General features: G+C 50.0%; 2 protein-coding genes across 2 annotated transcripts; both read right to left on the minus strand.

The window, feature by feature from the left end:
- Nucleotides 1-8,861, minus strand: Slbp (stem-loop histone mRNA binding protein). The gene is made up of 8 exons (XM_005319039.5): nt 8,701-8,861; nt 8,437-8,553; nt 5,725-5,829; nt 4,735-4,794; nt 4,342-4,479; nt 3,666-3,815; nt 2,847-2,928; nt 1-915 (listed from the first exon to the last, which is right to left on the minus strand). Exons 1-8 carry the CDS (start codon nt 8,757-8,759, stop codon nt 799-801), a joined length of 828 nt encoding a protein of 275 aa, XP_005319096.1. The 5' UTR covers nt 8,760-8,861; the 3' UTR covers nt 1-798.
- A 1,422-nt stretch (nt 8,862-10,283) lies between these two features.
- Tmem129 (transmembrane protein 129, E3 ubiquitin ligase) lies at nt 10,284-15,033 on the minus strand. Its single transcript, XM_005319037.5, has 4 exons — nt 14,691-15,033; nt 12,482-12,956; nt 11,867-12,026; nt 10,284-11,781 (listed from the first exon to the last, which is right to left on the minus strand). Exons 1-4 carry the CDS (start codon nt 14,893-14,895, stop codon nt 11,533-11,535), a joined length of 1,089 nt encoding a protein of 362 aa, XP_005319094.1. The 5' UTR covers nt 14,896-15,033; the 3' UTR covers nt 10,284-11,532.
- Nucleotides 15,034-15,068: the final 35 nt, after the last annotated feature.

Consider the following 15,068-nt stretch of genomic DNA (forward strand, 5'->3'; position numbering starts at 1 on the left):
TCCGTTAAAAGAGTTTTTTCCTTTTTATTTTTGCAACATCATTCCATACAAAAGCAATGAAAACACAACAGTTTAACAAGTTTACAATTGAATATCTGTACACATTATCATTTACAGTAATTTTACACTGTCAATTAACTGATTGTAAAAAACATCCTAAGTCACTCTGTTGCCTTAACTGTCTCATCAGTTAAGACCTACCTAGTGCTATTTACAAGTACCCAATCAGAGACTTTAACTTACATAAAACCCATTAATTTAACATCTTTGTTCAGAGCTCTGTATGGGAGGGAAAAAACTACTTGGACTTATTGATAAAAGGCCAGAAAACACATTTCCACAAAATCATCATATGTCTCACACTGAATATACTTTGTCAAGTACCTGCAAAGAAAACCACCCTATATTGGTCCTAAGAACACATGGTAAAGTTTACAACCAGCCCACCTGACAAGCGGCAACTAAAAGTCTAAGGAGGCTGTGGGAAACAAGTTCACTTGCACTGGCCTTTCCAACTTGAGAGTGGAAACACCATGCACCCAAGTTTGCTCAAGACTGCTTTGCAATCAATATTCCTTGGATTCAGCACCATTTACAAGTTAAAACATGCAAAACATTCACTATACACAAAATTAATGTTTCTAAGAAAGTAAGGCAAGAACAACAACTCATCCTAAGACCATGAACTACTGACAGACACCACCCAGCTACCAGTGCACATCACAGGCCTACATGTTTGGCCGACCTCTACGCGGCCAGAGATGGCACCTGCTTCTCCCAGTGGCCACCAGGTGGCAGTCAACTCATAGCAGAGAAGTCTTTCAAGGGCTCAGTTAAGCAAGCTTCCAAATCAAATTCGTCTTCCACTTGGCAGTCCACGTGTCTGACCTTGGTGGGTGTGCCAGAATACGCATCCTAAAAGACACAAGCACAGGTCACATCTGTCCCTCAAAGAGGCAGGCTTGCTGAGCGATTCCAATGCACAACAATAAACCTTATTTTAGTTGGAAGTCTCAAATTCTTGCCCACTAACTATCCACCCACCCCTGCCCCAAGGAACACCTCACACCTCTGAGCCATGGCTGCCTCACCTAACAGGAGCTGCTGTGATATAAGACATCACCTAACTGACCTGTGAGGGTATGACCTTTCAATTAATTTTTTTCTTCAAAAATTTAACTGAAAAGGGAAAGCTGGGCATGGTGGCACAAGCCTTAATCCCAGCAACCTGGAAGGCCAAAATGGGAGGATTTCAAGTTCAAGGTCAGCCTCGGCAACTTAGTGAGATCCTATCTTAAAAATTAAAAGGAGTGGGAGGAAATAGATGCGTGGGGACATGCCCCTGGAAGGATGTATCTGGTTCCAGGGCCCTTCCTCTTCCCATCCCCCTACTTCCTGCTTTCCTGGTGGCATAAGCTAAGCAGTTTTCCTCTACCAAGTCTTTCCACCATGTTCTGCCTTTCCTTAGGCCCAAAGCAACAAAGACAGGTTAACATGGATCGATACCTGTGAAATTATAAGCCAAAAGAAATCTTAAAATATTTTTAGGATTTTGCAAGTGGACAAAGTCTAACAAGCTATACGCCTTAAGCAAACATTTTGCTATTCCTCTACTGAACATCTGTGTCGCCTACTAATCACAAGTAGACTGTGTGGTATACAAACGGGCGACATAGGAAGGCAGACAGTAAAAGGCAACGCTGGACCTTGGTTTATTTGTTCATATATGGTACAGGAACCCAAAAGCACCAATTGCTCAAGTATGTATATTTAAACCTTTCACCTATTTTTTTTTTTTAAACTAAAGACTGAATATGGGCTGGGGATGTGGCTCAAGCGGTAGCGCGCTCGCCTGGCATGTGTGCGGCCCTGGGTTCGATCCTCAGCACCACACACTAACAAAGATGTTGTGTCTGCCGAAAACTGAAAAATAAATATTAAAAAAATTCTCTCTCTCCCTATCTTTAAAAAAAAAAAAGAACTATTAAAAAAAAACTCTTGAATATTTCCATTTGAAAACATTGGGTAGTCTCCTTTATAAGAATAATAAAGAAATCTTTTCATTGTACATTGTACTTATGCAGGAAAGTCTGAAAAAAACCCAGGGCTGGGGTTGTGGCTCAGAGGTAGAGCACTCGCCTAGCATGTGTAAGATACTGGGTTTGAAACTCAGAACCACACACACACACACACACACACACAAAAAAAAAAAAATTCCACTTCATTATCCACAGAACTGGAGATGAGGCAACCTGTATACTATCTTTAAAGGGTTTCCCCCTAGAAAACCTAACTTTAAATACCTAAGTAGCGGCCAGACACAGTGGTGCATGCCTATAATCCCAGCGGCTTGGGAGGCTGAGGCAGGAGGATCATGAGTTCAAAGCCAGCCTCAGCAATGGTGAGGCACTAAGCAACTCAGGGAGACCCTGTCTCTAAATAAAATACAATAGGGCTGGGGATGTGGCTCAGTGGTTAAGTGCCCGAGTTCAATCCTTGGTTGCCGCAATCTGGCTGGGCACAAAATAACCGAGCCGCCACGAGGCACTTGTAGGCCCTCAACACTTGGTACCATTAAAAAAACAAAAACAACAACAACAAAAAAAAAAACCCAGAGACAAAGCAATCCCTCATCTAGCAACGTTCAGCATTGATTTTTATGCCAATAGTTCCCCAGCACAAGCCAGACACCACTTACAACACTTGTGACAATGCTCACACAGATGCTGGATTCAGAGGGCAAAGGCCTTTTACTATAAATGTAAACGGTGGGACTCATCAAAAGCCTAACTTTAGGGCACTCTCTCAGAATTCAATCTTATGATCTGAAACATCCAAGTACTTACAAAGTTATCCTGTGAGCTCGTCTGGGACTCAGAGCTGCTCTCTGTGGATTCAGTTTCCATTTCCCCAAGGTCCACAGGGTGTCTGTGAAATGAAATCCAACAAGGCTTTGAGAGTCAGGACAGGACGGGGGCGTTGGCACATGCCTGTAATCCTAGCTACCTGGGAAACCTTGCCTTGAAATTTAAAAAGAAAAAAGGGAGCTGGGACTCAGGATGTGGCTTGGTGGTCGAGTGCTCCTGGGTTCAAAACCTAGTACCTACACAGCAACAACAAAACACAACTTGTGAAGATAAAAACTTTCCTTAATTAAAATAAGACCTCTGCATGGGCTGGGGCTGGGGCTCAGTGGTAGAGTGCTTGCTTAGCATGTGTAAGGCACTGGGTTTGATTCTCTGCACCACATATATATAAAGGTTCAACAATAACTAATAAAAATATTTTTAAAAAACTCTTCATAAATAATTTTTTTGTTGTTGTTATTACTGTAGATTGAACTCAGGGCCATGTATGTTAGGCCAGTGCTCAATTGCTGAGCTATATCGCCAGCCTGACTCAAATAACTCTAAGGATGTTCATCTTTTAAGGGAATAGAAAAAAACCACCAGAGTCCTAGATTTACTGAACACTCTCTTCCAACTCCAGAAGGTAAATCCAACCCAGTAGGCAAAATCCTCCCTGAAATTCTCCCCACAGTCCCATGACTAGGGGACACCAAGCCAAGCCCTGAGAGCGAATCACTCTGTTCTGAGAACTTCTAGGAACACCTGTCATCAGTCACTGTGCCAGAGAAACGGAACTAGAATACAACAAAGACATACATTTCTTGCAAATCACAGCCTTCTTCAGCTGGAGGATCCCAGAAGTGCAGAGCCACCTTCCAGAGCTTGATCTGCTGGTCCCATGATCGCCGACTATACTTCTTAAATTTGTTGGGGGTCTTGGGGTGAATGCCAGGTTGTCGAAGGTGTCTGCAGGGGAGTAAGGTCACCTCAACACAAGCCTCTCACATTTCTCAATAACTACGTTAGCCAGGCTCTGAGATCAGCTCTGACAAAATACAGATCAGGTGAGTCTACAAAATGAGCCAGCCATATAAAAAAAGCACTACTTATTTGCAATCTATTCCAGAAAAGTAAATGTTAATCTTAATGTTACCAAATACTTCATGAAAATTCAAAAGCCTTTCCTGTATCCATTTGTGTCTGCCTGGAGAGAGAGGCAAGGACATGCTGCCTGAGACAAAGCAGGGTTGAGTGGCGGTTACATCTTCAGGATCCTTGGCAAAGTCCCATCCCCACTGTACGTTTTAATAACTGTATTTGCAAGACTACTAGGACTCATGAGCATACCACCTGACATTATTTATTTTGGGTGCTTTTCAGATACCAATCTATTCTCCTTGATTTGCACACAAGCTCCTGTGAGTCAATGACAGACAATTCTCAGCAAGGCATGGTGGGGCTGATTTAGGAAGTGCCAAGGAGACAAGACTACCTGGGGACTTCTTTAATATAGCGATCGTAGGCAATAGTGTTCTTTCCATAGTTGATCTGCTTCTGTCTTCGCATCAGGACACTTTCGTCAGTCTCCACATCAGCTGGCACTGTAGACGCTGACTCTTTTGAATCAGAACTGAAAACATGGAAGATTAAGAACAAGCCTGGCATAAAAAAATCACCATGTAAGCTATGCCAAGAAAGTGCTAGAACATCATCATCCTCTGGGTTCCAAACTATATTAATCCCAGAACAGCCCAGAACCTTTGTACATTTGGGGATTTAGTACACAACAGAAACTATTTCAAATCAGTAAGGAACCGGCTAATCAATAAGTGCTATCAGGACAATCTGCAATTCAATTACAAAGAAATGTTTACACAGCATGTACCTTCCTGATGATGATTTCCGTTCTCTTCCAAAGTCATTTATGAGGAGTTTTCTTTTATATCTGAGAGGGAGGAAAAAAAGACTTTCTTTAAAGGTCTAAAAACTAGCAATGCTTCTAGAGTTGACAGCCACCAGGAATGCAGCCTTCTCCCTGGAAGTCAGCATATTGTTGTTGTTTTTAAATGCAAAACTAACCTCAGTTACACCATCTTATAAAACAAAGGTTATCTGCCAAGATCATAGTTTAGAACAACCAGGTCTAAAAAAACTGTCCTAACGCTCTCAGGCACACCACCCTACATCACACAAAGAGTCTCTAGGCCAAAAGGAAAACCCTCGACAGCGTCATCAGCCAGATGAGGACAGGCAGCCAATCCCAAGACGCATCCTCATCAGAGGCAGCTAACAGATCTGCTCCCACCTACTTGTCCCCTGCTTGATCCAACATACTGCAACAAACCACACCAACTCAGCCAGCCGGGCTGGGGTTGGATGGTGAGGGGCAAAAGGAGAAGAGGGACTAGAAACGCCCACGATGTGACCCAGGAATTTATCATCTGGATGCAATGAGGCAAGGAAGGGGACCATCTTGCATGAAGACCAAGCCAGGCCACCATCGAGAACAACTCCTCACCTGAGTGGCACACAGTGGTGATATAGTCAGTGGCTGTGGAGCTGGGCTGAGTGTGCAACTCAGTGGTGGAGCACTTGCCTCGTCACACCACCCACAGCTTGGAAGGGTCGCCACTAAGGCCCTGGAAAGTAGGCTCCCGGGAGATGCTGATAAAGTTGTTGATAGAACTTTATTTATTTATATATGGTTCTGAGAATCAAACCCAGGGCCTCACACATGCCAGGCAAATGCTCTACCATGAGCCACAGCCTCACCCTGGGAACCAAATTTTGAGAACCACTGCTCTAAGGCACACCTTGAAATGAGTGTAAGATTCAAAAGCCACAAAAACATTTTAATGTGGTCCAAAATGTGTACCTTGCAATTTCTTTGTTAACTCTGGTCCTCATTTCATCTTCTTCAACGGCATTGGCCCAGTCTGAACACCGAGAACGGGGCTTGGGGCCTTCAGGAGTGGTGAAACTGCAACAAAACAGAAAGGCCATCTGACCTCAGGAGCACTTCCAGTTCCCTTTCACACTGTCAGGAAACACTCAGGCCATCTGGCAGAATGAATCAGATGTGAAAGCATCTCTACTCTGTAACTGACTAGTTCACTGAGTTTGGGAGATTCTCTTAAAGCCTTTCTGGGCTCCATTAGATGATTTCTGCCCACCCACCTTAAGCCAACACTGGCTAAACAATGAGGCATGTCGACTGGGGGAAGAGGAAAAATCAACAAGGCACTAGGAGTACTGAGAAGGGCACCTCCTGAAGTTTGTTCTTAAAGCTACAAAACAAGAAACCATTACGTAATGGTTTTATAAAAGATTTCAGATAACATGCTTACTGCTATGTAGTGTCTGGCACACATAAGAATCAAGTGGAGTGGCTACTTTTTTTCTTTCAGGCACACATGACTCAAAACCCATTATACACACAACTATCTTGTGGATGTAAAGTGTACTGTCTGGCGCCTTTGCTGCACTAGGGCAATAAAGTGCACACTTACAGTTGAGTCAAACCTAACCCAAGAGCTCAATTCTATCAAGGCTTCATGCCAAAACTGGCAGCCAGAACCTTCATCATGTCTGTTATTTATATTAGATATAAATTTATATCTTTTATTTTTCCTCTCCAACTTTCTATTGACTACTGTTGGTGTATCAAAGCTAGACTAGACACTAATTTCAACAAATAAACAACCTCAGGTGTTATAGTCACAAATCAAATGGCATGTTTTGGAAAACATAACTGCAACAATAATTTATTTATGTAACTTTCTTCCCTCATAGTCACCCCTGAGAACCTTAAGTTAAATTTTAAAAATGGTCAGGAAAGCCTGAAATCAAAACAAGTAATAAAGTACAATTTAATCTGGTTCAATAGCTGTATTGTAAATACAGAGTAAAGCATAGGGAGGCTTGTCCATAGGCTGCAAAGCCCTCAAGTGGTATAGCAAGAGGTCCAGGTCTGGGTCTCCAGATCCCCCACAAGGATAGCTTAAAGAGTATGCACAAGCGATCTTATGCCACCTCTCATATTTTGGAACCTTTTGTGATGCATTTAAAAAGTTTACTTATTTTTTAAGGTATAGACAGACACAACACAATGCCTTTATTTTTATGTGGTGCTGAAGATTGAACCCAGGTCCTGCCCGTGCTAGGCAAGCGCTCTACCACTGAGCTACAATCCCAGCCTCTAAAGAACATTTTTGACAAGGCAGATTGGATGCCCAATTTACCCCATCTGAAAACAACAAAGCCTATTTTATACACTGAACTAACCTCTTCCCAAAGGGACCACTTCTTGCCTACCCCAACATGACTAGCATGGAGATACAGCTAGTGCACACACAGCAAGTGCAAAAGCCCAGGACAGAAGTATTCCTTTTACGTTGGTGGAATGAGGCTGTGCAGCTGACCTATCTGCTTGAGGGTTTGAGTCCAGATATCAGGCATTCTAGACATTGTAAGGATTTAACTGGGAAAGGTTTAGAGCTTGATCTCAGTAAGGCTTTGTTGCCTCCCGTTTCTACCTAGCCTAGAACTAGTTAGGGCTCCTGCTCATACCCCTCTTCCAAGTCTTTAAACATTATCTATACGTACTGGTGACTCACACTGTGCCTCCTCTAGCCTAATCCCTGAGTCCCTCCCCACAGGAGATCTGCTCATCCTGGGCAAAAGACTCCGGAGTCAACACAGGTACTCAGGCCTGAAGGCTCAAGTCACCCTGACTCCTCTTTCCTCTAGCCCCCAAACCATCAACAAATCCTCCAGGTCCTGCCTTCAAGGGCCCACACTAAACAAGTGTTCCCCACCACCTTGCTACCCCCATCTGGCCTAATCACCATGTCCTTTCATACAGCTCAGTAGCAGCCTTGTCCTTGTCCTCTAGTCAGCTCTCAGGCCACTCAAGCCCACCTGAAAGCCTAGGAATAAAATGTGGTACAGGGATCACTTCCCATTTCATCCAGTCACCAGAGTCCCTCAAGAAGTTCTCCCTGAGCAGCCCATCACCAGCTCATTCTCCTCGGGTACTCCTGGTCCCTCTGGACTATCTTGTTCCACTTGCTGTCCAAGTCCCAAGCGACATTGCTTGGTGCACATCTTGACCTTCCCAGAAGTGCCTAACCTAGAAAATGCTGGGCCAAGCAGACACCAAACAGGCCATAAAATGGCAAGACTCCGGGGTGCACCAGCGTGGAAAAGATGAGCTACCTGGAGCTGGAGCTTAACTTTTGGTTTTCATCCTGGCTTTTACGTAACATCTCTATTACTCCGGTGTAACATACCTTAGCAAAATCTGCTCAAAGTAAAACACAACTGACATAGTTTGTCAGCTTGTTATTAGATCATTTTTAAAGAAATATCCTCAAGTAGCTCCCAGCACCGTCTCAGGGTTTACCAGAGGTTCACGAAGTGATCAACTCGGGCTGAAACCGGTTCTGCAGCAACCTGTCGGAGAGGATGCTTCCCGGGCCTGGAGCAGAGACAAGGGACCCAGCGCCCGCCTGCCTAACCTGACGCCGCCTAACGGGGCACACAGACCAGCCCCCGCAACACGTCGCATGCACTCTGCGAGGCCCACCTCGCGGGTCTGCGGTCATCAGCCGGGTGCTGGCCCTCCTCCGCGTCCTCGGGCTTCCTGCGCCTCCCGTCCGCTCTGCGCTTCCGCCCGAGGCTCCATCTCTTAGGGGACGATGGGCTACGGAGACAGAGATCGCGGTCAGCGGCGGGGACCCAGCCTACACCCAGCCAGGCCCCGGGACGCGCCGCGCCGCACACGGCCAGGCCCCGGGACCCGCCGCGCCGCACACGGCCAGGCCCGAGACCCCATCACAGGCCCACTCACCTAGCGCCGCGGTCGCGGCGGCTCCCGTAGGCAGGCGGGCTTCGCGGCCGACAAGCCATGGCGGCAGGGACGGCGTCAGCGTGATCGGCGCCGGCGCGAACAGGCTCTGCGCGCGCCCCGCCCCCAACCGCCCTTTTGTGCGCGCTGCCCCGCCCTCGGCGCTCCCGCGCGCGCGGGGTCGGAAGACACCACCAGGTCCGCGCCGGCGGGGGATCCCCGCTCCGCTACGTGTTCCTTGCGGGAGGACAAGGCTTGGGCCCAGGCCCCAGGGCCGGGCGGAGACGTGGGACCTCGCCGCCGGAGGCTACCGCCCAAGAATGCGAGCCAACGCCACTGGCTTAGCTGAGAAGAGGCGGAGGAACAGAATACCCCCCTCTGGCTTCCAGACGGCCGTCTCCGCGGCTGCTCGGGCGCTGATTGGTCGCGCCTTCGCGGGCGGAAGGGTCTTGGCGGGAGATTCGACGCGCGCGCGGTGGCCACACGGAATAGACGGTGCGACTTGCCTTTCTATTGGTCCGCCAGAGCGGGCGCTCCAATGATTGGTCCCGACCAAAGGAGCGGGCTTTTGATTGGCTTGGTCCGGGCAGGGGGCGCGTCTCCGCGCTGGCGGGAACCCGGAAAGTACGGCCTGGCTTTGGTCCGCAGATCCTACGGCCGCCTTGGGTTTTGGGTTTCTAGTCTTTGGTTTTAAGCCATTATAAACTTTGGCGTTGCTTGGCGTGGTGGCGCACTCCTGTAATCCTAGCGACTTGGGAGGCTGAGGCAGGGAAGACCCCAAGTTCAAAGTCAAACATCAATTTAGCGAAATCTTGTCGCAAAATAAACAAGGATTGGGGATGTAGCTCAGTGGCTTAGCAACCCTAGATGCAGGCAGCAGCGATGGCACCGCCGGCCTGCTTGCTTCACCGAGGCTTTGGGCCCCAGTTCTAGCGCCCCCGGGCATAATAGTGGTAGGTTTCAGGAACCGGTCCACCCTGTACCTGGCTAGGGGCCGAAGGAGGGTAAGTGCACCAGACCTCGTGCTGTCCTCGCGCATTCCGCCTAAGCAGCAGCGGAAGCAGAGGCCAAAGAGGCTGTGCCCAGCTCCAAAGTCCTTTTCCCACACCCGGAGGGCTGGGCTTTGGCATCTGCTGCCCAGGGGCAGCCATGGAGACTGATGCCGGGCCCTCCCTTTCCAACTCAAAAAGGTCATCCGCAGGCTAAGGCAGATGGGTCTCACTCTGTCCACCCTTGAGTTCCTACACCAGGAACACGTTCATTCCTTCTTGTCTTGAACACTGCACAACGATCAGTGTGCGAGAGCTTTCCTAATATTCTCCAGCCATCACCCCAACTGTGACAAAAGCTTGGTGCTTTCTTTTCCAGCAATGATGCTTGAACCTAGGAGCACTTTACCACCGAGTTACATCCCCAGCCCTTTACTTTTTTTCATTTTGAGATAGGGCCTTGATAAATTGCTGAGGCTGGCCTAAAAATTTGTGATCCTCCTGCCTCAGCCTCCCTGGTCACTAGGATTACAGGCATGGGCCTTAGCACCTAGCAAAAGTTGGCTTTAATATCAAAAGTAAAATAAAGCACAGCACTTCAAACTAATATTTTATTAAGTACAGTATCATTTAGCTACATTTATCTGTATAAAACAAACTTCCTTTTTTGGTAAAAACAACCCCCAAATTGCTGGCCTTTCCTAGGCAGCCCTTGAAATTCTGTGACTGGCTCTTGGCCTTGCCACCAATCCCCATTCCCCAAAACAGCTTGCTCTGCTGGAAAACCTCCTGGGGTTAGGCTCAGCCTTGGATAAGTAGGGCTAGCTGGATCCTTCATGCCTGCTTGAAACAGCAAGGTGTAGGGCACAGATGTGAGGGCCTCCCTCCAGCAACCACTGTGTCAGAGCTGGTGGGGGGTGACTTCTTCCCCTCCAACCTGAACCATCAAATCATCAGTAGGGCAGCATGCCCATCAGAACTTTGACCATTGGGAGTACCTCTTCAGAACCAGGCAGACTCAGAGTCAATGACTGGCCCTATCCTTTGTCCCTGGTGGGCTTGACTTCTGGATGTCCCTGTGGCTCAACATCCTCCCTGCTGTCCTGGGGCCAAGTCTGATGCCTCAGTCTTCTGTGGACCATGGGAGCCAAATACACCAGGGCACAGTGAATACCCTCCAGGTGCTAGGTGGCCCCCAGGAGTGAGTGGAGGCATCATGGACTGACCCCAGCTTGCTACTCCTGCTTCCTCATCCAGGACTAGCCTCTCAGCAGGCTGCAGCCACCAAAATGCCCCAGCTTGGACCTTCACACTACAGTGGCACCCCAAATCTCCACTTCCACAGTTGGGCTCCACCTCAAGTATTCCAAGCAGTATCCATGGCTGGGGAAGGTGTCCCAACACCAGAGCCAGCAGCCAGCTCCAGGACATGGGCCAGAGAATGGGCCTGGGTGAACGGACATGAGTCTGGCTCATAATTGAGGGATAGATGTGCTTGGTAAAGTTAAGGCAAAGTGGCCAGGTGAAGGTCATCAAGGCAGTCCTAGGTTCTGGAGGCCCTGGAATGCTCTCAGTTTCAGTACCTGCCCTCACCTGGAGGAAGGTGGCCAGAAAGACAAAGTGCAGAAGTCCCTGTGGATAGAGTATCTCTGATGAAATTTCTTTTAGACAAATATCCTCAACATACAGTAGGCTCAAGGCAGAGTGGCTTCAGGTCATGTGCTTTGAATAGAGCCCAATGCCAAGGCCAGGGAGGTATGGCCACTCCCTGGCAGGGGCAAGTGGCTGGCAGGGCCACAGAGTCCATTCCAGATCTCCAAGGCCCTACCCACATCCTCTGGGAAGCTCAGCGCACAGTACACACATCCAGGATGCAGAAGCGAGCTCGGCAGGTGGGGCAAGGCACACGGCTGGCCAGCCAGGTGTCAGGGCGCTGGGGGTCCTGGCGGCTGGCAAACCACTTGCCCATGCAGGTGAGACACCACATGGGGCGGCAGTAGCACTGCTGGCACTCGCCTACGGCAGGCTCCTGGCATGTCTTCACCAGCTTCACACTGGCACGTGTCTGCATGCAACCAATGCAAGCTTCCAGCTCCTGCAGGGGTTGCACAGGGAGCTGTAAGAGCCTGGTGACATGTTCTGTGAGGTCCATCCAACCCTCCCCTCAGGCTAGCACTTACCTGGCTGCTAGGCACAGAGTAGGCTGGGTTGACCTCCACCAGGGAGGCAAATGTCTCCAAGAATAGGTCACCCAGACTCTGGTGGATGACTACGTTGGCGGCACTGCGGATGGGTGCCCGGAGCTTCTCACATAGCTCGCCATATTCTGTCGAGTTCAGCCTGCAGGAGATGCAGCCTGCTGGGTTGGGTTCCTTTGCCTGAGGGGCCTTGACCTGGCGCTAGCCAGGACCCAGAGGCAGGCAGGGTCCAGGGAAACCAGCTGCCTTGAAGGGTGCCCAGGACAGCAGCCAACAATGATGGTCCTAAGGCCAGATCCTATAAACTCACCCCCAAAGCCAGGAGGGGAGAAGCTGGGAGCCAAGTTGACACCAAATCATGGTCCTGGGCTGTCCTAAATGTGTTCCAAGAAACTGTAGAAACTTAGAGAGCAGAAGGAGCAGCACATGGGGAAGCTGAGAGCAGCAAGATCCCTGAAGGAGGGTGATGCTGGAAGGTCAGATGACCCATAGCACACAGACCCCAGGAGTGCTGCAGCATTCACCACCACACCCAGTGCCTCCCAAGGGGCAATGAAGGCCACACCCTGCAGCAGACCGCAGCCACCACACACTTACCGGATATCAAAGGGTTGCACAGAAGGACTGGCACTGACCACACAGATGGTGAGGAGCTGCACAGGCAGGTTTGAGTCTGGTGAGAGCTCATGCTGCCGAGACTCTGTCACTGTCAGGTGTACATCCTGCTGTTGGGCCACGTGCACACGGTATGTGGTAACCTTCATCACCCATGTGTCTGTCACAATTACACGGGCACCTGGCACACCAGTAGCAAACTTATCAATCCGCCGGAACTCAGTGTTGATGGAGGCAGCCACGGCCTGCCAGCCGGACTGTGGGAGGGCATAGAGGGCCAGGGTGCGGGCCAATGGATGGCAGGTCCACTGGTCCTGGGACCAGTAGTAAATCAGGATGCTAGCAACAGAAGGGAGGGTCACAGCCAGCAGGAGGAAGAGCTGCCAGGCCTCTGGGGCATGGCTGGGGGAGTAGAGTCGCTTTTCTGAAGCCGCACAGCACATGCCCACATAGTAGCCTGCAAAGGAGAAGGTGCCTCAGGGAAGCTGGAGCTGTCAGGTGCCATCCTCCTCTTGCAGTGGCCATCTGGAGGTCACAGTGCTGCCCTTCGGCTGGCAGAGGGGAGTGACTACATCCTCTCTTGACACTAGCTCTGGGCCTGGCCAGCTACCAGGACAGGTGGGCTTCACCATTCCTATACCTCCACACCACATTAGGGGGAAGGTTTTCAATTTACTTCTTTAGTTTTACATGAGAGTATTGAAAAAAAAAAAAAACACAGACTAGAAAACCAAAAGTATACACAAAGACCTTGTCACAAGGCTGATCCTAGGGGTAGCTACCTGGGTCAGATCTTGGTCTTTCCATTCCACCCTGAGAAGGCAGATCTGACAACACCCATCCCAGAGCTGGGACAATTTATGCAAAAATATAAACAAACCAGGTACAACAGTGCATGCATGTAATCCCAGTAGTTCAGGAGACTGAAGCAGGAGGGCCTCAAGTTCCAGGCCATCCTCAGCAACTTAGCAAGGCAGGCCCTAAACACTCTAGTGAGATCCTGTCTCAAAATTTAAAAAGAGGAGGAGATGTAGCTTAAATGTAAAGCACTGCTGGGTTCAATCCCTAGAACCAAAACAAAAAGGTGAACAAGTACAGAAAGAATAATGAAGTATGTTGCAAGGACAAAGGAACTAGCTCCAGGGCCCTACTGCCACATCCGCACAATGGAAACATCAGAATGAATAACAAAGTAGATGGTAAGGGACTACACAGGCAGGCTCCCATTTGCAAAAAACAAACAAAACAGTAAATGTTTATTCTGGCCAAATCCCTATGTGTTAAGATAACTTATGTAGCAATAGATAACTAACATCTATGAAACTTGGAAGCTTTTTGAAAGTTGCCAACACGAGTTGGTGAGACAACAGGCTGTAAGGCCAGCTCTGCTGTCTGCTATAGGTATGTTCTCCATGAAAGACTTGCGTGCCCAGCTTTCCTTTGGTGCAAAGGGAGTGCCCATGAGGAGGGTGCAAGTACAGGATCTTCAGAAACCCACCCCACATCCTTCAAGGGAGCAACATGGTCAGAAAGTCTGCTCCACTTTCCTCATCTGCCTCACAGGACACGGGGTCATCAGGGCAAGAAACCAACTGCCACAGCAGTCCCATCTTCATCTCTCTAGCGGACTCCCCTCAGCCCTCCTTCCCTTGGAGGTAGGTCTGGGTGCCTCCAGCTCTCCATTACCCAACTCCACCGGTGTCCACAGAGCAGCAGACGTGGCACTGCCGTTTGTCCTCCCAGACCTCTTTCTCCCAGTGCCAAAGAACTCCTGCCTAGTTCCCTAATGTGCCCCAACGCTCTCCAAATCCATCCTCTAACCGACTGACAGCCCCGCCTCCCAGAGACCCCACTAGCAGCTGGGTCACTGCTCAGCACTGCCCTGGACAGCTCCTGAGTGTCCTGGCCTGGCAGAGAACTCTGCATCTACATGGCCCCCAACTTCGAGCTGCCCATCCGCGCCGACTCTCCCCACACTCATCTTCCAGGGCACCTCGCCCAGGCGCCCTCCCCCACGGCAGGCACAGTAGCGCGATCCTGAACCCCAGCCACCATGACGGTTCAGGACTCGAACCCGACTGTGCCGGTCGCCTTCCCCACCCGCACTGACCGGCTGCAGGGCCGGGCCGGGCGGGGCGACTGGGCACCCCGAGGTCTCGCAGCAAGCCCCGCCCGCGCACAGGGGGCTCACCGAGCGGCAGCAGCGAGTGGCACAACAGCGTGGCGGCCGTGCGGCGCAAGTGGTAGGACACGAAGGCGGCGTCCTCGCTGCCCAGCCAGCCCGACAGCAGGTTCTGCACCGTGAGCCCGGCCGAGTGGAACTCGTTGGGCGTGAACACGAAGCACACGGCGAAGACCAGGTAGGCGAGCGTGAAGGTCACCTCGGGGCTGTCCATCGCGCCGCCACCCCGAGAACGGGGAAGAAGCCAGAGCGTCGGATCTCGGACAGTTAGCGGTAGCAGCCTCCCAGGCCAAGCCGGGCCACGCCAGGCCCCCGCGGGGCACTCTGGGAGAGCGAGTCCGCGCCCGGCCGCCCGCGGGGCACTCTGGGAGAGCGAGTCCGCGTCCG

This window comes from Ictidomys tridecemlineatus, chromosome 9 (genome assembly GCF_052094955.1).
Source record: "Ictidomys tridecemlineatus isolate mIctTri1 chromosome 9, mIctTri1.hap1, whole genome shotgun sequence".
NCBI lineage: Eukaryota > Metazoa > Chordata > Mammalia > Rodentia > Sciuridae > Ictidomys > Ictidomys tridecemlineatus.